Source organism: Orycteropus afer, unplaced genomic scaffold, assembly GCF_000298275.1.
Source record: "Orycteropus afer afer isolate SDZICR_OR568_19922 unplaced genomic scaffold, OryAfe1.0 scaffold00466, whole genome shotgun sequence".
Classification (NCBI taxonomy): Eukaryota; Metazoa; Chordata; class Mammalia; order Tubulidentata; family Orycteropodidae; genus Orycteropus; species Orycteropus afer.
The window spans coordinates 1,546,954-1,569,541 of record NW_006922053.1 but is presented as its reverse complement, the minus strand read 5'-3'; the positions used below and the strand labels follow the sequence as shown (position 1 = coordinate 1,569,541).

General features: G+C 54.4%; 1 protein-coding gene across 1 annotated transcript in view; it reads left to right on the top strand.

Moving 5' to 3' along the window:
• TCF3 (transcription factor 3) overlaps positions 1–6,533 on the top strand; it is a 39,908-nt gene extending 33,375 nt beyond the window's left edge. Inside the window, exons 16-18 of the mRNA XM_007954567.1 lie at positions 3,430–3,565; positions 3,699–3,934; positions 6,391–6,533. Coding sequence (XP_007952758.1) covers positions 3,430–3,565; positions 3,699–3,934; positions 6,391–6,533 — 515 coding nt within the window. The remainder of the gene's footprint in view (positions 1–3,429; positions 3,566–3,698; positions 3,935–6,390) is intronic.
• Positions 6,534–22,588: the final 16,055 nt, after the last annotated feature.

Here is a 22,588-nt window from a genome sequence, read left to right as displayed (position 1 = left end):
CCACGAGGGGAGGGCACAGGGAGGTGCTTGCTGGGGTCTTGATTCTTACTCTTGGTGGGCTGGTCCCGGGAGTGGGTAACAGCAGACGGGCTCCCCGTGAGTGGTGGGCCAGCCTGGGCTCTCCTGCTACTCCTTGGCCAATACCAACTTGGTGAAAAGTGATGTGGGTAAGTGACAACACTGGCACCTGGACAGAGGCCCCTGGGGACCTGCTGCACAGCTCCAACCGGAGCCAGTGCCTCAAGCCTGCCTGGGTCCTCCATCCCAGCCCCACCTGGCGGTCCCTGCCCCGGGAGCCTGGGTCCAACATCCCAGCCCCACCTGGCAGTCCCTGCCCCAGGATTTCTGTGTGTGATCCCCTGGCCTTACCCTTGCATGCACACCACTGCTTTTTACTGTACGATAAGATCCAGATTCAGAAACATAGGTAAACCAAGCACTCAGTTACCTCCGAGGCCAGCACTCTCCTGACATCTGCCTACGTTGGTAACAGTGCCATCCAACTGCCCCAGGAGCCCCGTCATGGCCTCCTGACTGCCCAACTCCACCAGCCTGACTCATGCTGTCACCGTGACCCTGCCTTCCTGATGTCTCCCTAGACCAGTGGTTCTCACCCACGGGCAGCTGTGCCCCTGTGCACACTGGGTGGTGTCGGGCCATTGGTTGTCAGAGTGAGGGGTTGCTCCTGGCACCGCGTCTCTGTCCCTACGCCGTGGTCTGTCTGTTGGAGAGCCAGCCATTCCCATGGTCGGCATCAGCCAGTGCCGTCTCAGCACAGCTGAGGTCAGCTCTGTTCTCTTGAGCACCATGCCTGTTCACGGGGTGAACTGCAAGATGCTGTCCAGTCGGCTCCGACTCGTGACGACCCCACGTGACAAAGTGGAGCTGCCCCGTGGCATTTTCTTGGCTGTCATTGTTAGGGGAGCAGAGCTGGGTGGATCCAAACCACTGGGCTTGTGGTTGGCAGCTGAGCACTTAACTGCTGTGCCACCAGGGCTCCTAGAGCATGAACTTGGTAAAACCCCCACGCTGCAGCCTTTGATGGCCCTTTGTTACTCGCTGTGTGCAGCGTCTCTGTGACCCGCCTGCGTCCACGTGGCTGTTGGTACCTGCTCTCTGTGATGTCTGGCTGACCTGCCCGTGTCAACGTGGCTGAGGTGGTGTCTGCCCGTGAGCTAATCCTGACATGGCCCGCGGTCTCAGCCCGCGTCTGCCGTGGGCTTCCTCTGCGTCTTTGTGATAGGTGCTCCCCGGTGTGTTTTCTCACGTTTCCATGAAGTCGATCCTGACTTGTGGCGACCTGCCTGTCACAGGACAGCTGCCCCATAGGGTTGGCTAGGCTGTCGTCTCTACGGGTGCACACCCCCAGGCCTCTCTGCTGCGAGGCTGCTGGGTGGGTTCAAACTGCTAACCTTTCAGTTAGCACCTGAGCGTTCACCCGCTGTGCCCCCAGGGCCCCTGGCGTTCACCCGCTGTGCCCCCAGGGCCCTTGGCATTCACCCGCTGTGCCATCAGGGCGCCTGGCATTCACCCGCTGTGCCCCCAGGGCCCCTGGCATTCACCCGCTGTGCCCTCAGGCTCCTGGCGTTCACCCACTGTGCCCCCAGGGCTCCTGGCGTTCATCCGCTGTGCCCCCAGAACCCCTGGTGTTCACCCACTGTGCCCCCAGGGCCCCTGGCATTCACCCTCTGTGCCATCAGGGTGCCTGGTGTGATAGTAGTAGGTTGTGGACTTTTAGGCACACTCGTGTCTGCCTTTTCAAGATAAAACCCAGTTGTTTTCCAAAGTGGTTGTACCAACTGACCTTCCCAGGAAAAAAGGACGTTTAAAAATGCCTGGCCTTTCAACTTGGCCACCTAATAGTTTTGGAAAAGGTGCAGCCAGAATGCTCCTTAGAAGCAAGGATGGTGAGACTTCGTCTCACCTACTCTGTCATGTCAGGAGGAACCAGTCCCTGGAGAAGGACATCATGCTCAGTAAAGTGGAGGGTCAGTAAAATGGAGACCTTCAACGAGATGGACTGACACGGCTGCAGCGATGGGCTCAAACACAGCCAGGGTGTGAGGCTGGCGCGGGACGGGGCAGGGTTTCGTCTTGTGTGGGGTCACCGTGCGTTGGAGCCGACTCGGGCACCCCACGACGGCAGTATGAAGTGGTGGGGCGCTGTGGTCCTCCTGGCATTTTCCAGCTGCTGGCCATGACAGCAATTTTTCTGCCTCTCTGGCCTCGTCCCTTCTCGGTCTAGGCAGTGCCCAGTGGGTTGTTGGCCCATTTCCCTATTGAGCTCTCTCTGCTTTTCTTGTTGATTTGTAGGTGCTCTTTATCTATTCTGGATGCTGTTCCTCGGTGGGTCGCCCACACTTCACCTACCTCCTCCCACTCTGTGCTTCATCTTTGCTTTCCCTGTGGGCTCTCCCGATGGTCACAGATTCTCAGGCTTGCTGTGGCTGCCTTATCGGTACCTGTGCCTTCTGAGAACAGCCCTTTCTGTGTTTTAGGGAGTCATTTCCTGCCCGAAGGAAATGTTCTTCAGTTTGTTCTCAAGGTTGCAGAGCCTCCCCTTTCTGTTCAGTCCTTGTCTGTCTGGAACCGACGTCTGTCTGGCGTGGTAAAATTCAGTTCTGGAGAGGGCATGGTGACATTTTTACTGCTATTCTCTGTCATTTCTTTTGGCTACCTGTATATAGCAAAGCACTTGCCACGTCCGCTGGTTTTGCGTGCACAGCCCCGGGGCCTGCCTTGCATCCTCCACGTTGTGCTAGCAGCACCGCTGTCTGCTTCCACATTTTTTTCACCCCTGTAAACACAAACTTGTGGGGCACCAGTGGTTTGGGGATAGACGTCTCCTCTCCCACGTGGGAGACCTGGTTTGACTCCTGCCCAGCGTGCGTCTCATGCGGCCCCCTGTCTGTCACCAGGGCCTCCGTGGTGCCGTGATGCTGACTGAGTTTCAGGGCAGCTTCAGGCCGAGACGGATAAGGCCAAGAGGCCTGGGCTCAGTCAGCCGGTGCGGTCCTGGGGCCACCAGGAGGCGGGGGCCGACTGGACAGCAACCAGCAAGAACCACGTGCCCTATAAGCAGCTGCTGGGTGGTGTCACGTCAGTTCTGACTCCCAGTGCCCTGGAGGACGGAGGAGAACGCCCCGTAGGTTCTCCAGAGCTGACCCCTGTGTGGGAGCAGGTCTCGCCCTCACAGCTGCCGGCCGGGTTCAGACCACTGACCTTTCATTAGTAGCCAAACGCTTAATCATGGGCTACCGCAGCCCCTTCCTTAAGCTTAACTCTCTCAGATTCCAATTTTTTAACAAATGAGTAAAAACATGGTTGTCCCAGGAGAGCTTGGGCCCCTGCCGAGATGGGCCAAGAGGCCCATTGGGCCACATGGAGTGGGTTGCAACTGTGGCCGCCCCTGACCCTGGCCTGTTGCAGGCCTCGGGCGGACGGGCGTGGCCTCGGGCGCCGGGGAGATCAAGCGGGAGGAGAAGGAGGACGAGGAGAACGCATCTGTGGCCGACAACTCAGAGGAGGACAAGAAGGAGCTGAAGCCCTCGCGGACACGGACCAGGTGCCAGCCCCCCAGGCCTGCGGCCCCGCACACCCCGCACACGCACTCAAACGCGCCGGGAGGCAGCCAGGGGCCCCGCGTCACGCCCCGCCACCTCACGCTCTCCCTCTGGCCCCGGCCCCCTCCCCCGTAGCCCAGAGGAGGACGAGGACGACCTCCTCCCCCCCGAACAGAAGGCCGAGCGGGAGAAGGAGCGCCGTGTGGCCAATAACGCGAGGGAGCGGCTGCGGGTGCGCGACATCAATGAGGCCTTTAAGGAGCTGGGTCGTATGTGCCAGCTGCACCTCAACAGTGAGAAGCCCCAGACCAAACTGCTCATCTTGCACCAGGCCGTGTCAGTCATCCTGAACCTGGAGCAGCAAGTGCGAGGTCAGTGGGGGCCGCCCCGCCGCCCCCGCCTCGCCTGTCTCCCTCTGCTCGCGGGAGGCTGCTCTGCCCACTGGCACTCCTCCCCGGGAGGCCCGGAGCCCCGCTTGCTCACGGGGCCAGGAGGCACTCGCCGCTATACATTCTGCCGTGCCTCCATCCAGCTAGACGCCACACTCGGTGGCCTCCAGCCAGCCAGCCCCCCACAGCCCCCGACTCAGTTTCCCCCTCTGCACGGAGGGTTAACATGCCCGTCTCCCTGGGCCACGGGAGGTTGACAGATAACAAAATCACCCCCCAGACTGACTTGGCCTGGCCCACCCTGCCTCCTTCCCAACCCTCTGCTGGCAGCCGCTTCCTTAACGCTTCTCTCTTGCGTGGCCCGTTAACCCTTTCTCTCCTGCAGTGCTGTTGCTTGGACCAGAACTGGGGCCCTGGCCCCCCCGCTGTCCCTTCCTCCGCTCTGAGGTTTTCGTGTCTCCACTGTGGGGTGTGGCATGCCATGCGCCCCCCCACCCGCCTCTCTGCTCTCTGTCTCTTGCACCCCCTCGGCCCCTCCCTACCTCGCACTTGCTGCCTGGCCTCAGGGACCACCCACAGGGGCCGCAGCCTCAGGCCACCCCTCCTCCAGAGCCCCCCACCGGGACTTGGGGGACGGAAGGAATGGGGACGCGATGCACCTGCCTCGGTCTGCACCGGCAGTTTGGTCTGTGCGCTTGTCCAGGGCTCCGGGGCTGGCGCCACCTGGAGGGACCCGCTCTGGCCTGTGGGCAGGGGGTGGGCATGCCCAGGAGTAGGACAGGGCCTGGGCTGGACCCAGCAAGGTTGTCCCATCTCCATGCCCAGCTCAGCCGGGTGTCGCACACATGGGTGGATTCTCGTAACAGCCTGGTGCAGGGGCTACTGTTCCTGGAGCCAGGCCCAGAGCCACAGGCTAGGCAGCCCCGCAGGACTGAGCCGGGAGTTGGACATGAGTACTGGCTGTGCCATCCACAGTGGGAGGGGCGGCTTTGGCTCCCCTGGCATCTCCTGTGGGCCAGGAAGGGCCTCTGGGCTGCAGCTGCCGCTGGGACTATTCTTGGGGGCGAGACACTGGGTCCTGGAAGAGTTTTGGGCCTGGGGCCAGGCCACCCTGCCTTGTCCTGCCGCCCTCCTAGGGGCTGGTGGCCCAGAATTGATCCAGGCGCAGCTCTTAGGGTGCCTAGAGAGCTATATCAGGGCAGACACTTTTCTGGGGATGCTTGCTCTTGGGTACTAGCTGGTTCACTCTTCAAGGCCCAATTTGGAGAGCCCTAGGTGAGAGAGGCCAGTTCTAGCTCCCATCACCCTGCGAGGGGCTGCTCTGCGGGGGAAGGTCATCCTTCCAGAGGGAGAAAGGGACAGAGAGGAGGGGCCCTGGAGCTTTCCAGCCTGCCTGGCCCCACCCTGGAGGTCACCTCCTCCTCAGAACACCCACACCCCCATGCCCATCCTTGGTCTCCTTGACATGGCCAGTCAAGGCCCACACCACATTCCTTGGGAGTATATGCTCCTGGGTGTGTGATGATGAGTGTACACACATCCACTCATGTCCCGACACCTTGTACCCACACTGGTACACCACCCATACCAGCCAGGTACGCCATTACCACCAGCCACGTACCCATACTGGTACGCAGTGTACCCACACTGGTACAGAACCAACCTCACGCACCCGTACTGGTACACCAGCCGCGTACCCACACTGGTACACCTCCCACACCAACTGCATACATACACGGTTAATACCACCCACACCAGCCACGTACCCACACTGGTACATCACCAGTACAAACCACGTACACACGGTTACACATGCCAGCAACCTATGCCCATGCTGGCATGCACGCTGATACACACTGTGTCCCCATCCTGCACGCGCCCCGACTAACGGGCCCGGTGCTGTGCACCCAGCAGTGCGGAGGAGGTGCTGTCCCTGGAGGAGAAAGACCTGAGGGACCGGGAGAGGCGCATGGCCAATAACGCGCGGGAGCGGGTGCGCGTGCGGGACATTAACGAGGCCTTCCGGGAGCTGGGCCGCATGTGCCAGCTGCACCTCAAGTCGGACAAGGCACAGACCAAGCTGCTCATCCTGCAGCAGGCCGTGCAGGTCATCCTGGGCCTGGAGCGGCAGGTGCGAGGTAGGCTTCCCGCCCCCCTGGCCGCGCCGTCTGCTGCCTGGGGCCGCCACCTGGCATGCGCTGGGATGGGCTGCGGGCGCTGCTCTGTCCACCTCTGGCTTGTGCAGACCAGATGTCCCCACGTACCCCGTCTGTTCTTTACCCTAGCCCCTTGTGCCCTGCTGACCCCCGACCTTCTCGAAGGGTGACATGGCGGTGGCGAGCTGTATGGGAGCCCCGCCCTCCCCGACACCTTCTCCATGCCACCCAAGGGCCCCCTTGTGAGGCCCTTCTCCACTGTGCTCTCCCCTCCCCCACCAGAACGCAACCTGAACCCCAAAGCAGCCTGCCTGAAACGCCGAGAGGAAGAGAAGGTGTCTGGTGTGGTCGGGGACCCCCAGATGGTGCTGTCGGCCGCCCACCCGGGCCTGAGTGAGGCCCACAACCCCGCTGGACACATGTGAGGTACGGGCAAGTGGCTGTCCTCGGGATGGCCACACAGCGCCCCTCAGCAGCCTCCCCTGCAGGTCCCGGCCGTGATGCGCCGGGAGGCCGAGGACCCAGAACACATCTCAGCCCCCGGCACCCCAACCCTGGGGCCAAAAGGAGCATTTTTTTTTTTTTTTAATAAAAAAAAAAAAAAAAAAAAGGAAGGGTGTGCCAGAAAATACACACTCTGTCCAAGAAGAAGAAAAAAAAATGCCTTAAGTATCCCGCACAGAGTGGGAGCCTACCACGGAGCGGAGGGAGACGCGGTGCGGGCCCGGCTCGTTCTTTGACAGCCACCAGCAAATTGTGCCTAAGCATAATATTTTTTTTTTTTTTAAGGAAAATAAAAAAAAAGAATGTTAGGTATGAGATTTTTTTTTTTTTTTAATGTAGAAGAAACTTAGTAAGGCTGCCGCCTTTGGTCCTTTTTTTTTCCCCAAGCTTTTTTTTTTTTTTTTTTGCATATGTTTTGTAAGCAAGAAATGTTTTTGTATACAAGTCTCATGTCTCTTGCTATTTTGCTGCTGTTTCTAGAGCCGAGCGGTGCACTCCCATCAGCCGGGTAGTAAACGTATGAACGCGGCCTATTGTCGCCTGCACCCCTGCTGGCCCCCCGGCCCCAGAAGCCCCTGGCATGGAGCAGAGCCAGGTGTCTGCTGGTCTCATGTTTGGCTTGGGAGGTGTGAGGGGCTTCCTGTCTTGGTTTGACTGGCTTTGAGAAATGGACAGGGCCTTCCAACAGGTATGGCCCCCTCTGGGCCTCCTGCCCACCCCTGGAGAAGGGACTGCATTGGTGAAGGGCAGCCGCCATCCTCAGAAGATACCCTGGGAACATACCCCCCCCTAAGAAATGCCTTCCTTGAGCTCCAGAGACCCTTCTGCCACCTGTGCCCTGCTCCCCCTCAGGCTTACAAGATGCCCCTCTACTCCCAGTCCTTGTGCCCTTTGGGGCTACAGAGCCTTCCAGAACTTGGACTCCACGGGTACTGATATTCCCTAGTCTTTGAGGCCCAGATGTGTCCCCAGACACCCACGCTGCCATCCCTTTGGCCCCAGACACAGCACCCTCTGCGGGTCCTGTGTCCATGCTGAATGGACAGGGCTGCGCCACCCATGCCACAGGGAGACCCTTACCCCATCCAGCTGTGGCCCGTCTGACCCTTTAACCAGAGCCTAAAACCAAAGCCACTGCTGTCAAGTCCTGCCTACTACAGCCCCCAAGTGTCGCGTGGAACCGAGCTCCCTAGGGCTTCCCTGGATGTTATGCGTGTGGCAGAGCCCTCAGGTTAAGCTCAGCTACCAGCTGGAAGGGGCTCAGTGTGAACCTGCCCGGGGCTGCCTCAAAGGACAGGCGTGGCACGCTGCTTCTGCAGGGTCACAGCCTTGAACTCCAGCAGCTTTACCCTGGCACACGCAGGTTTGCCTCAGGCCATTGCCACCCCCAGCCCAGTGGTGGCAACAGCAGCAGTCATGACAGAAACAGATGTAAGTTAGCCGACACTGGTGCTGATGCCGCCAGTGAGCCTGCTGACGACCGACCGTCCGAACCACAGGGCGGGGTGCCTGCAGCCCCAGCCCGCCTGCACCCAGCCTCAAGAACCCATGCCCCTCCCAGGTGACACGAGGGTGGCCATTGTCTAGTTTACAGCTGAAAGCCCCCCGGGGGTGGGGTGAGCTTCCCTTCACCCACCTCTAGAGGCCTCATGGAACTCCAGGCTGGCTGTGGCCCCCACCCCTACAGCACTGAGATTCCCCCTCATCCCATCCAACCAGCCCGCCTGACTGCCCCTCCTCCACCAGAATTCCCCAAGGTTGGAGCCAGGCACCTATGGGGAGTTCAAGGTCAATGAGCCGAAGATGAGCCTCAGATTTCCTGGGTCCTCCCCATGCAGTGGCCCTGGGGCCACCCCCAGGTCAGATCAGGGAACCGTCCTTTCTAGGTGAGTCCTCTGCTGTCAGTTTTCTCTGCTTTTGGTGGGGCTCCAACAGAGTCCCCTGTCTCGGTTTCTCTCTGTGACTTCTGGTGCTGCTGTAACTCCAGCAGGCAGGGGCTGAGGCCCCTCTGTGGTCCCCATGGACTTGGAACTGTGTGTAACCTCCATTGTCTGGGGGCACAGTGGTTATGTGCTGGCTGCTGACCAGATGGCAGCAGTTCAGGCCCCGCCAGCAGCTCCACAAGAGAAAGGCCTGGCAGTTGACTCCCATGAGCCAAGGAGCCCTTTTGAGTCAGTCGACTGCCAGCGTTCAACAGCTGTGTACAGATGCGTATAGACAAGTGATGAGTAAGATGAGACTAACCCAGCCCGAGTATCGCACTATCGCACTGAGGGTGTGCCTCAGGATAAGCTTAAAAAATAATTCTGTTAAAAATATTTTTATATTCTGTATCAAAACAGCTAGCTGGCTGGGTTATAATAGTGCTGTACTAGTGACGGCCTATGACCATACTCTGTTTCTCAAAGCCTTTCAGCTTTATGTCGGGAGTGCAGGGGGCACACAGCGTAGGAGATGGCAGGACAGGCAGAATGCTGCCCAGACCCTCTACAACCAACTAGAAGGAAACAGTGAATAAGGAGACAAATGGAGCTGTGGACCATCACCTGGCCTCACAGCACAGCCATTTTGAATAACTGCAAAACATGTTTTAACCAGGACCAAAAATAAATCAAATAAACCCACTGCCGTCAAGCTGATTCCAACTCATAGCAACCCTTCACTGGGTTTCCAAGGCAGTAAATCTTTACAGAAATAGGTTGCCCAGTCTTGCTTCGGTGGAGTGGCTGGTGGGTTTGAACCACCAACCTGGTTAGCAGTCAGATGCTTAGGCACTATGCTACCAGAGTTCCTAATTAGGACAGCAACTGCTAATTGACTCCACTTGCTGAGGACTGCATGGCAACCACCCTGGTGGCTGGCAACCAGAAAGCCATTGTGCTCACACCCAACCATATCCACACGTCCTATAGTCCCACCCACTGGGCAAAGGCCACCAGCAAGTTCTGCACGAGGATCAGCGATAAATGGTGGCCAGTACCAGCCCAGCCTGCCCTCAGCTGCTCCACATGAACAGCTAACAGCTGTGTGCACACGTTCGCATCCTCTGTCACGCCCACCAGGACACATGGTGAGTGCCTAAGTGCTGTCAAGCTAGGGAACAGAGTAGTGTACTAGCTCTGCTCCCTTGGGTACATCAACATAAAGCACACACACACACACACACACACACAAAAAAAAACACCTGGGCACATCACACCTATATGCAATTACCAGTTAAATACAAACAATATTGCAGTGTCTCAGAGACAAGTGGTGATCCCACTCCACACAAAGAAGCAAGATAAAGTTGACAAAAGAACCAGGACAGAGAGCCAGGAAGTGTCCCCAAGGAATAACTGGTATTGGAACTACTTGATATGGGATCCAAAACAATTACATTTAGGTACCTGCAGCACATTGAGAGACAGGTCAAGGAAAATACAAAATTATAGAAGAATTTAGGGAAACAATACAAGAACAAACTGACAAAATAAGTGGAAAAATTAGAAAATAAAAACAGCAAAGAGAAACCCAGACTAATAGTAAGATTTCAGACACAGTTTACCACTGAAAGGGCAAAGAAGTAGAATTACATCAATGGATGACAGAATTAGAGAAAATTTATCAATACTACTTTGTTAAGGGAAGCATCAGGAAGGAAAGAAAAGAAAGCCTCAGATTTATGTGGGACACTGGTAGTTAAAGCTGGGTGTCAACCTGCTGGCTAGCCTGTGGTTTTCAGTGGTTGGCAAGCTGGATATCCTTATTCCCGTGATGAGATTGTAAACACCTCCATGGAGGAATCTGCTGTGAGCAGCTAAGCCTCCAGCTTCTTGGTACATCTGGACCCTCCATTTGCCCACATACTCATCTCCAGTTCCTGGACTTGAACCAGTGGCCTGCTGTGTTGTCTGCTCATTTTAGGACTGTACCATTTTACTTGTGGACCTTGGGTTCATCAGCCTCAATAGCCAGCAACTGCCTAACTTAGGAGATGCCTGTAGCTCCAGTGGGCCTAGAACAAGAGGCAAAGCTGAAGCCCAAGGTAGAGGGGCCTTCACCTAGTCTGAATGTGGACTTCTAGCCTCCTGATCTGTAAGAGAATAAGTTCCTGTTTGTTAAAGCCATCCACTTGTGGTATTTCTGTTATAGCAGCACTAGGAAACCAAGACAGACATTATCAAGAGGAATAACCTACATGTGATTGGAATTCTAGAACTGCAAGAGACAAAACCACAGAGAAAATTGTTGAAGATTTGTTGGAAGAGAACTTCCCTACTATGAAAGATGAGAAGATAGGCATTCAAAAAGTTTAACAAACCCCAAACAGGATAGACCCCAAAAGAAAATCCCTAAGACATATTAAAAAAAAAAAAAAAAAAACCTGTCAACCAAGAATTATATACCCAGCAAAACTGTCCTTCAAATATGATGGTGAAATTAGGACATTTCCAGGGAAACAAATCAAGGGAATTTGTATAAACCAGACCAACCTTACAAAAGATGCCAAAGGGAGTCCTTCAGACAGAGAACCAACAACAGCAGACAACAACTGATGGTAAACACATATTTTGACTTCACCCAGAAACTACCACAGTTATAGAAGTATCCAAAGTAAAATAAACTTACAAGACAGAAAACGGAACCAGAGACATCAATTTGAAAACGAAGACAAGTACAATGCAAAAAGAGGGACCAAACAGTGTAGTTACAGAGCTTCTTAATGGAGAAAAAGTTGAGATAGAACCGTCTTTCAAACTTGGGAAGAAAATAATAAATCCCAGAAGTTTCAAAGAAAAGTAATAAACATCAAATTAAGAGAAATGTTACAAATAATTGAGCAAATACTAAAACAATAGTAACAAAAAACAAGCCAACCAAATTCACTGCCATCAAGTCAATTCCTTGGGTTTCTGAGGCAGTATCACTACGGAAGCAGGATTGCCCAACCTTCCTTCCGAGAAGTGGCTGGTGGGTTTGAACCGCCAGCCTTCTGGTGAGCAGTCAAGTGCCTTAGACATTATGCTACTAGAGCTCCTTAGCTCATAGTGACCCCCATAGGGTTTCCAAGACTGTCAATCTTTATGGAAGCAGACTGCCTCATCTTTCTCCTGTGGAGTGACTAGTGATTTGTACCACTGACTTTTTGGTGCCTTAACCACTCTGCCACCAGAACACCTTAATAGCAACAAAGGGAAATCATGCATTCATTAGATGAGCTCAGCGGGGAAGGAGAGGGGTTTTGCCTTGGACTGTTAAGTCTGTCGGAAGGGAGGAGTTTGTTATGTGTGCATGTGTGTGTGTTTCCCGCTGAACATGAGACTTGGAAGGTTCTAGTGGTCTGTGCGGCCCCACCCAGCAGCTACTCCAGGACCCCTGGGCTCAGAGGTGATTTGTAGCTGCTGTCACAAGGTATCACACACCTGGCTGAAAACAATGGAATTGATCCTGTGGAGACCAGGAGTCTGAAATCAAGGTGCTAGCAGGACCACAGTCCCTCTGGAGGCTGTAGGGAGGGTCCTTGTGTCTTCAGCTTCAGGGGCTCCAGGCGTTCCTGGGCTTGTGTCTGCATCACTCGTCTCTGCCTCTGTCTTCACATGCTGTTCTCCCAGGTGTCTCTGTTCCGATCTCCCTGTTACAAGGAAACCAGGGCAGTGACGGCCCAGTGGTGGAGTCCCCTCCTTTGGTGACAGTGCCTTTCCTGTGCAGCCACCATCAGTCAACGAGGGCTTGTGTGATGCTGAACAGGTTTCAGTGGAGCTTCCAGATTCAAGAGACTAGGAAGAAAGTCCTGGTGATCAGCTTCTGAAAACCAGCCAGTGAGAGCCCTGTGGATCCCAGTAGTCCAGTTTACCATTGATCAGGCTGCAATCTGCCCCTTGTCCACCTATGGTATGAAAAGCCTCTGGAAATGAGGTTTCTCGGGGATGGGAAGAACATTACCCTTTTAATGGATGTGCTCAATTTCACCTCAACAAAGTGAGACTAACTTACTCCTCACCCTGTCTCTAGAGCTTCATGGTCTTTGCAGTTTTCTCCAACACCATCAGCTGGACCGTGCATCTTACGTGACCTACTGGGGGGTACCGCTTCCCTTCACAGATCTGAAACGCTGTGTAGGTCATAGTCAAGGTTACTGCAGCCTCCAGACTTTCTGTGCTGTTTGGTGTTTCTATCCATCTTGCTCTTCCAAGTCCTTCATTAATTCCAGAAAATTTAGAGCAGCTTTTAGGAGCCTGGGTGGTGCAACAGTGAAGTGTTTAGCAGCTAACCTAAAGGCTGGCGGCTCGGACCCACCCAGAGGCCCATGGGACAAAGACCTGGCAGTCTGCTCCTGTGAGGGTTACAGGCTGGGAATCGACCCTGTGGCCCCCAACAACAACAGAACAACTTTCAAATGTGGTCAGATGCCCTTCCTCACCTGACTTTTCTTCAGAATTTTATTGGCGACTCTTGCCTATCTATCCTTCCAGATGATCTTTAAGCTCCCCCCACATACCTTCTTGGCGTTTCTATTGGCATTGCGCGTGACTCAAGGGGCACTGACGCGATGACTGCATCGATCTATGGGACAGGGATGAAGGGGGTTCCGGCTGAAGGTGGTGGGGACAACCCAGCCTAGCAGCAGCGCTGTGGATTTCCCCTTCACTGAACTCGTTCTGTCCATCAGTCAATTTCACAACCCCGTGGGGGAGCGGTGCAGCTCGCCTAACGGAGCACAGCGAATCTGACAACTCCTGACTCTCCAAAAGCGAGTTCAAATCCCAACCCGTCCCGGCTGTTACTTGGGGCAAGTCCCATCGCCTTCCGGCCTGCGTGTCCTCAACTGTAAAGTAAGCATAATGACGTTTGCAGAGTAATCACCACAAAGTCACCAGTCAAATGTTCTCACTAATACTGAGAAGAGGGCAACGCGGCGGCCACTCGAACGCCAGGAGACAGGACATAAGGATCACGTGGCCAGGAAATCACGCCCACAACAGGTCTTCCGATCTTGCCCGAGAGTGACCGACAAGGTCTTCCGGGTCTGCGCGCGCAGCGGCAGACACTGGCGTGTGTGTGAGGCGTGGCGTGGAGTCTCCCTGTGCGCCTGTGCGCTGCGGTCGCGCCTGCGCACTGCGTCTGAGCTGCGCTGCACCGGGGTGACCCTGAGCGCTACAGACGGCGCAGCGATGCTGACCAGGTTCCTGGGCCCGCGTTACCGGCAGCTAGCGAAGAACTGGTGAGGGGGCAGCCCTGCGAGTCCCACCCCGCACTCCTGCCCTTATTCTGTTCCCTCCGGCTCCGCTGCCACTCTGTCCCCCTTAGTCCAAGGGCCCGCCGTTCCCCTGACGATGGGGAAACTGAGGCCCAGAGAGAGAAAGCAGTATGTGGTGGCCAGCCATGGACCCTCCGCATCCTCGTCCTCCGCGTCCAGGTGCGGGTGAGCCCCCGCAACTTCACGTTCTCCATCTCTACCTGGGGACCGTCCTGGCGCCCACCGAACCCCTCGGCCACTCCGTGTTGCGACTCCTGGCCCAGTGCTCAAGCCAGCCGCGCTCAGCCCAGATACTTGGGCCTCAGAACCAAACCTGCACATATCTGGCTTTTTCACAAACTTTAAAAAATGATTTTTAACAAGGAGTGTGAAGCCTCCAGCTGCCCTGATTTCACGTGGAAGGCGGGATGGGATTGGGGTCACGACCCTCACCATGACTCAATATGGGAGCCAGGGCTAGGGTAACCCTGCGTGGCAGCCGGGGTTGGGGCGTCTTTGACAGGGGCTTTGTCTGATTTCCAGCGGGGGTGGGGGGGGTGCCTGTGCCAGGAGACACTTCCTGGCCGTAGATGGGAATAGAAAAGTTAGGACACCTCTGGACAGTAGAGCTGGCAGGCACCGTCAAGATGGACCCTGATGGTGGCATTTCATGGCTGACCCTGTCACCCTGAGACCAAAGCAGGTGATGTGACTTCTCAGTGGGCTGGGTGCTCCCAGGAATGATCAGCCCGTTCCCATCTCCCACCTGGGCTTTCATTCGCCCAACAAGCACTTAACTGAGCACCTGCTGTGTCCCAAGCCTTGTGTTGAATGCTCAGGACACAACAGTGAACAAGCTACTCGGCCCTGGCCTCCTGACATCCTGGACGAGGGAGGGCAGCTCACAGGCAGCCCATGAGATCTGTGGGCGAGACCCACGGAGAGACCATTAAGGGGAGGACAGGGACCTGAGGGAGGGTCTACGCAGCTGTGTCCCACCAGCCTTTGGCTCCTGGAGGCCAGCAAGCATGTTACACCCTCAAGAGGTGCTGTGGGGTTCAAGGGAGCCCCTGCTCACAGCTGGGGACCCATTGCCCCAGGTCTGGTTGTCTTCTCTTGAGAAATGGAAGAAAAGTTTGTCAAAGTGTTTTGGAAGTACAGAATACAACTCACTCAGGACCCGTCTATGTGATTATAAGTCCCCAAAGAGGATGCCAGGGTGATGGGAGCATGAGAGGCTGGTCACCTGGAGACAATAGGGTCCCCTGCTGACTTAGTAACCCCAGAGCTGTTGAGAGTTGCAGGAGGAAGGACTCTTGTCAGCGACCCTCCCCCAGTAACTGTGACCAGCTCAGCCCAAAGGGGAGCCAGGCCGGGCCAGGCTGGGGAGTGTGGCGGGTGAGGTACCTTGGGGCAGCTCCAGCCAGCTGATGGCCTGGTTTTAAATTCCAGTATTGTCTGCGTCATGTCAGCTTGCAGAATTGTACAGATGAGTGGATGGTGGTCATGGCACCAGGCAGGGGCCAGACACCTGGTGGGTGCTCCATCAACAGCGGCTAGGGGTGGGCAGGCACCCAGAGGAGGGTGGGAGAAGCCTCCCAGAGGCCACATCCCAGGTGGGGTCTGATCCCAGCTCTTCTCGCTCTCAGGCTGCCCACAGCGGGCATGTGGGGCGCTGTGGGTTCCGTGGGGCTGGTGTGGGCCACAGACTGGCGGCTGATCCTGGACTGGGTGCCCTACATCAATGGCAAATTTAAGAAGGACGATTGACAGGCTGCTCTCCGCAGTTTCCTTTGGTAAGTTCCTGTGGCCACAGCGGGTGAGCTGTGGGACTCCCTGAGGGTGGAGGCATGGGTTTTCCTGAGGCTGGGTTCTTGGTGCTTCCAAAGCTGGGGGTCTGGGGGGTCACGGGGGAAGATCAGGGGCAGCTCCACCTTGGAGAATCTGTGTGAGGGCTGAGCTCTGGGGTGGGCTTTGCAGGCATCTTCCAGCCCCATTGCCACTGAGTGGCCACCTGACTGCCTTGGTCAGTGGAGTTGGGGAATGAGCACTCTGTCCATCTGTGGAGGCTGTTTGCCCATCTCACCATCTCAGCCTGCGTCCAAGCCCCGGGCACGATAGAGGCCAGCCCCATTTGACAGCGAAAGTTGAGGTTGAGCCCTGGGATGGGTTGCTGTGAGCAGTAATGAGACCTTGGACTGACTGACTGTGTTTTTGGTGAAATGACTACATAGCCCAGCACACACCCATTCCTGTTTCTACATGTGCAACTCAGTGACATTCGTCACATCACGTCACCGTTCTCGCTTACTCTCCCACATTGTTTCACCACAGTTGGCTTAGACTCACTGCCTCCTAAACTCCTCGTCTATGCTGTAGAGTTACTGTTGACAGTGGCTCTCACGTCGTGAACTCTTTAAAGAGTACAGTGGCCATGGAGAACATTCTCTACTAATGCAGCTCAACAGGTATTTAGTTTAAAAATGACTTCAGGAGACAGGTTTGGTTCCTGGTCCGAATACTTTCTCAGTGATGTATTTGAGTTCCTCCAGGCTCAGCAGGGGCTCTGGTGACACAGTGGTTAAAGCAGTCGGCTGCTAACCAAGATGTGTAGTTGGAACCCACCAGCCCCTCCGTGGGAGAAGGATGAGGTAGTCTGCTTCCACAAAGATATACAGCCTGGAAACACTACAGGGCGGTTCTGCTCTGTCCTAAGGCTCACTATGAATGGGGGTCAACTCGGTGCCAGTGGGTTTGGGTGTGTTTTTTTCTAGTCTCAATCAGTCTAGTAAGTGGATTCTGTAAGACGTTGAAATTCTGTTCCATATTTTTTTCCTTTTGACGAAGGTTCATCATTCACTTCATCATTCATTCCTTGATCAAAATGTTCAGTAATGGTAGCCGGGCACCATCCAGTCCTTCTGTTCATGGCTAAGGAGGCAGGAGTTGGCAGAGGTCTCACGCCTGGCAGTGGTTAGACCTGCGGTGCAGGTGCCTCCCCAGTGCCCGGGTCTCCCTCATCTGGACCAATGGAGCTGCCCACAGCTCTGGGTGCGGTTTCAAAGCACATCGCCGCCTGGCTCAGGGTCTGTTCTCCGTATCCCTCCTCTCTGCTCCCTGCCTCCTTTCTCAAGAACTGCGAGCTTGGACTCTGCCACCATTCTGGTGTCTGTGGCGGGCTGGAGTCCCCGGGACACTCTGCCCTCGTTACAAGCCAGCGTCATGTGGCAGGGATATTTCTCTCACGTGGCCTTGTTCCCCTCCCAGGTATCCGGTGCTGCAGGCTCCTCCCATCTCAGTACCTGCAGCTGTGGAACAGCCGAGGCCCTCAGGATGGACGTTGAGGAAACCCACAGCAGGACTTAAGACATTTTATGTTCTGAAAATGGCTCTGATGTGTGAATGCACACGGCATTAAAGCACACTCTGAAACCCGCCCTCTGCCTGCGTGTGCCTCCTGCTGCTGACGCTGGGACCTGGGAGCCCGGTCAGCTCCAGAGTTCTGTGAGTCAAGGAGCGTGACTTGCAGACATTAATTATTTAAGATGTTTTCATTTATCTGTTGCTGCATTCAAAAAGGACGGGGAGGCAGCATCTTCTGACCTCGTCTAACTTCACAAGAGGAAGACAATCACCATCGGCAGCCCAAGGCTAATTCCTATAAGGCCAGACGTGCCGCCACCCTCCAGCCTTTTACCAATTCTGCACCAACCATTCCTCCCACAGCACTCCCTACTTCTCTGCTGGGTTTGATAATTCGTTGCAATGGCCACACACAACTCACAGACAGTACTCACAATTATGGGGTTTATTAGGGAACAATGCAGGTTATGTTACCTACAATGTTACAATTGCAGCAGGTTATAATTCACGTTCAGGAACACACTCAGGGTACAACTCTTTGATCAGGACAGTCTCCCCTTTGCTGTCCCCTCAGACACCTTTCTGGCCCTTGGGCTCTTGGCCTGGCCTGCCTCTGCCCTGCTCAGGCAAGGGGTACAAAGCTCTTTTTGCTCTGCCGATAGGTACACCTGCGTGCACCCCTCTGTGCCAGCAAGACTCGTGCCCAAGGGTGCTTGGCTCTATCACTCTGGACCGGAAAGCCTGCCAGTCTGTCTCGGGTCTCTGTTACTCTGCAGGTCATCTCTGCCAAGGAGGTCTGGTGCAGGGATCCCTGGTCCAAGGACACGCTCCACTTTACTTCCAGCTCTTCTGTCTTGATGACAGTGAGAGCCTCCCTCTGCCTCTAGGAGCACTCGTTTTAAGCCTGGCAGAGTGACAAAACTAACCAATCGCAACATCAGTTCTACACACCTTATCTGCATGGCCCCACCTAGTAATCTGGTGGGAGTCACAAAGACTAAGAAAAGCCATACCTAGTAATTCATTGCACTACAATGCATTAACAACTTACCCCTTAATTTAGTGGCTTAAAACAACAAAGTTCATCTCTCATAGATTCTGTGGGTCAGGAACCTGGGAATGGCTGAGCTGGGTGGTGGTGGTGCCTGTCAAATGGCAGGTGGGGCAATATCTGAAGGCTTGGCCATGGCTGGAGAAGCTGCTTCCTCCATGGTCCCCTCACGTGGCTCTTGGTTGGAGGCTCAGTTCCTTACAAGCTGGACCCCCCACCCTGCTGCTTGAGCCACTCACAACACGGCGTGTGACCCAAGAGAGCAAGGCGGAAGCCCCAGTACCTTTTATGATCCCAGAAGCCACGCACCATTTTCCCCACATTCTGCTCATTAAAAACACTCAAAGGGAAGTGAATTAGGCTCTACGTTTTGAAGGGAGGAGTATCAAAGAATTCGTACATATTTTAAACCTTCCCATGAAAGGTACAAAAATGAACAGGTAAAATGGGTGCCCTGGCCCAGTTCTCTCCAACTCTAGTCAAGTTTTTAGAAATTCTTCAAGAGACATTCTATGCATATAGAAGCATGTTTATGGACAACAGATTCTAGTTTTTAACCCAGAGAGTGGCACTTGCTATACACTGTTCTAACCTCCCCTTTTCACTGAAGACTGGTTTCTGGGGGTCCTTGTACTTCAGTAAACGCAAAGCTTCCTCATCTTCTCAGTGGCTGCCTGCTGACCTGGGGCCAGACCAGCAGTGTGAATTGTCTGTTAGTGAAGGACATTTGTTCACTTCTGTGTGCTGTCACACAGACACCCCTGTGTAAGGATAATGTATCTGTCAGGTAAATATGGATATTTGGAATTGTAAAATAAGTAGATTACCTGAAGAAATACAAAGAAAAAGCTGTAATACGCAGCAGTCGCCAGTCATGCAGAACCCTGTGGGCACCTCAGCAAGGTTCCTGCCGTCAGCATTTGCCAGTTGATTCCTTCTGGCCCTCTCCCCTTGGTTGCCAGGACAGTGCCCAACCAGGTTAAGGCGTGAAGCAAAAAGAGGAACTACTGTCTATTTTTTTTTTTTTTAAATGGTTTTAGTGACATTGTTTTAGCTGACTTTGCTTCCGTTAAACCCAGAAAACTACAATTGGAATAAATTAATTTCTGGGTACAAATAGAATATTTAAACAAAACAATGAGTTCTAGTGTACCTGGTTTTCAATATTTCAGTACTGTTTTGATAACTTTAATGTTCTGGGGGGAAAAATTAGCCCCTGATAAAGAGTATCTGAAGCTGTGTTGCAGTGTGATTGGTTTCATATGGCCCTTCTTGCCTTGGTCTTGTAACTCACATGTCTGGGTGGAAATACGCAAATAAAGTGCTCCTGGTCCACCCAGGGTATTGGACAGCTTGCTAATGATGCAGATGAGGTGCATGGAACCCTAGCGAGGGGATTGGTCAGTTTTGCCATTCCACTAGGCTTAAAATGGGGTAGGCCAGAGGTGGAAAAGGGGAACCATTACCACCAAGAAGAGCCAGGAGCGTCCCTGCACCAAGAACCTCCTGGACGCAGGAGACAGCGTAATATCACAGAGAGAGGCAGCAGATGGCACGGTGGGCTCCCGCCACTCAGAGCAGGAAAGCCGAGAGCCTGCAGGACGGTTGCTGGCAGAAGTGGGGTGCCTCCAGGCACTTGTCCATGGAGCTAAAGAGCTCTGTAACTCTTGCCCAAGAAGGCAGAGCCTGGGCCGGTCCAAGAGGCCCAAGGGGCCGATGGCCAGAGAAAGGCCTGCCTGCAGGCCCAGCAGAGAAGGGGCTGTCCTGACCAGAGCTCAGTATCCTCAGTTGCTCCTGATCCTGAATTATGACCTGTTACTTCCCAAATAAATCCCATAATAGTATCATAGTATCGTCTGAGTTCTGTGTGATCATTGCAACAGATTATTGAAGGCAGGGGAGAAACAGTGCCGTGGGAAGGACAGTTGGTGTCAGAATTGGAGGTCTGGAGGGTGGGAGGGTGTTTACTGGAACCAGCCGTGAGCGGGTGCTGCGGAAGATGATTCTCCCTCCTGAAGTTAGAGGCAGGCCGCCCCGCCCCAGCCATTGCTATAAGGTACACATACAGTGACACACCGTCTCCTTTGCCCTGGCACAGTGTGGCTTAGCTCAGCATGGCAGCTACTGTCTTATTTTGATTTGAAATGTGGGTGTTTTGTGTGTTTAATTTTTATTGTGATTTGAGTGAAAGTTTACAGAGCACATTCATTTTCCATACAGCAGTTGATACATTTTGCTTCATGACTTTGACTTCACTTCCCCACAGCCTAACAGCTCTCTTCCCACTTCCTCCCTGTGGTTACCTCTTCCCTGTGTCCTCCCCTGCCATGCACTCCCTCCCCCCAAGCTATTTCCCTGGGCAAACACGCCCTTCTGTTCTCCCACTGTCAGTCCAGCTTGCTGAGGGCCTTCCCCTTCTTCACTGACCCTCCACTTTAAGAAGCATGATACCTTTCTCCAGGGACTGGTCCCTTCTGACAACATGAGCAAAGTAGGTGAGACGAAGTCTGGCCATTCTCTCTTCCAAGGAGTGGCTGCACTTCTTCCAGGACAGATGTGTTAGTTTTTCTGGCAGTCCATGGTGCTTTCAGTATTCTTCACCAGCACCACAGTTCAAAGGCCTCAACTGTTTTCAGTGTTCCTTATTCACTGTCCAACTTTCACATGCACTCAGGCAACTGAAAATACCATCTTTGGTTTCTATATATTTGCTTATTTTGTGTATCTAAGATCATCTGTATTTTTGCAACTGACATATTTCATTCACCATGTTTTCAAGGTTTATCCATGAAAACCAAGATTTTTTTTTTTTTTTTAATTGATTTGGGTAAAAGTTTACAGAGCAAATTCATGTTCCATACAGCAGTTCACATTTACTTTGTTTCATGACATTGACTATAATCTCCCACAGTACAACAGCTCCCCTCCCACTTCCTCCCCATAGTCACCTCTTCCCTGTGTCCATCCCTCCAGGCACTCCTGCCCCCAGAGCTGTCTCCCTCCTTGTGCATAAACAGCCCTTCTTTCTCCCTTGATTGTTCTCTTCAAGGAGTGTATCTACCTAATGCAAATGTTCAGCTCATGTGCATGTCTGTTTGGCTGCAAGCCACAGGAGTGGGTTCAATTCCAGACCTGAAGGGCAGCTGGGGCCATAGTCTCAGTGGTTCTATCAGGCTCTATCAAACCAGCTAACCTGCCCCCCCCTTTTTTTTGTTAATGATTTTGAGTTTTGTTCTACATTGTTCTCCCACTCTATGCAGGATCTCCTATATAGATCCCCCTCCGAGTGGTTGACAGTGGTAGCCGGGCACCATCTAGTGAAAAGCAAGATTTTTAACAATCATGATGCCATTCTCTCACCAAACAAAACCAAATTTCCCCAGATGTCTAAAAAACCTTTCACAGTCGGCTTGTTCACATCGCTCCAACTGAAGCATTTAATAGTCTTGATCTAGAACCGAGGCATGTAGAGTCTGTCTCCCTCCTCCTTGCCCCCTGCCACGGACTTGTGCAAGAAGCCGAGCCATTGGTGTGTAGCTCCCCACATTCAGCGTGTGCCAACTACACCCTTGCGTTGTCATTTAACACGTTCTGTCAAGATTGGGCAATTTACTTCTGTAGAGATAGTACTGCCTCAGAAACCCCAGGAGGGGTCGCTATGAGTTGGGACAGACTCCCCGGCAGAGTTTGTTTTTTTGGTTTGGTCATACCCCCAGGGGGGCAGGTGAAGGCAACTTGCGATGGACAAGAGCGCAATCGCGGGTGGGCGCGGGGCGGAGCGGCACACCGCTGGAGGCCACGCCTCCGCCACGCGCACAGAGTTCTTGACCGCCAGGGCGTCCGCTCAGACATTGGGATGGATCCGGCAGCCGAGAGCCAGTCCCCTCCAGCGAGTTGATTGGCTCAGCCGCCGGGAGCCACGCGCGAATCGGACAGCCGAAGGTAACGCCCCTCCCACGCGCTCATTGGCTTTGTCACAGCGGCGCGCGCTAGGATGCTTAGGGGCAGTCCCAGCAATCTAAATCCACGCCCTCCGCGCGTGCTGATTGGCGTGGCCGCAGTAGCCCGCGCTAGGACACTGGGAGGCGGGCCTATAAACCCAAAACCACGCTCCTCCCGCGCGTTGATTGGCTTGGCCGTAGCAGGCCTCGATGGGCCATCAGGAGGCGGGTCAGCGGACCATGGCCACGCCCTTCCCATGCGCTGATTGGCGCAGGGGCCGCGGCGCGCGCTCAGATGCCTGGGGGTGTGCCTGGCAGCCCAGGGCAACATCCCTCCCGCGCTGATTGGGTTGGTCACACCGGCGCGCGCTCGGACACAAGGAGGCGGACTCGACAGCCGGG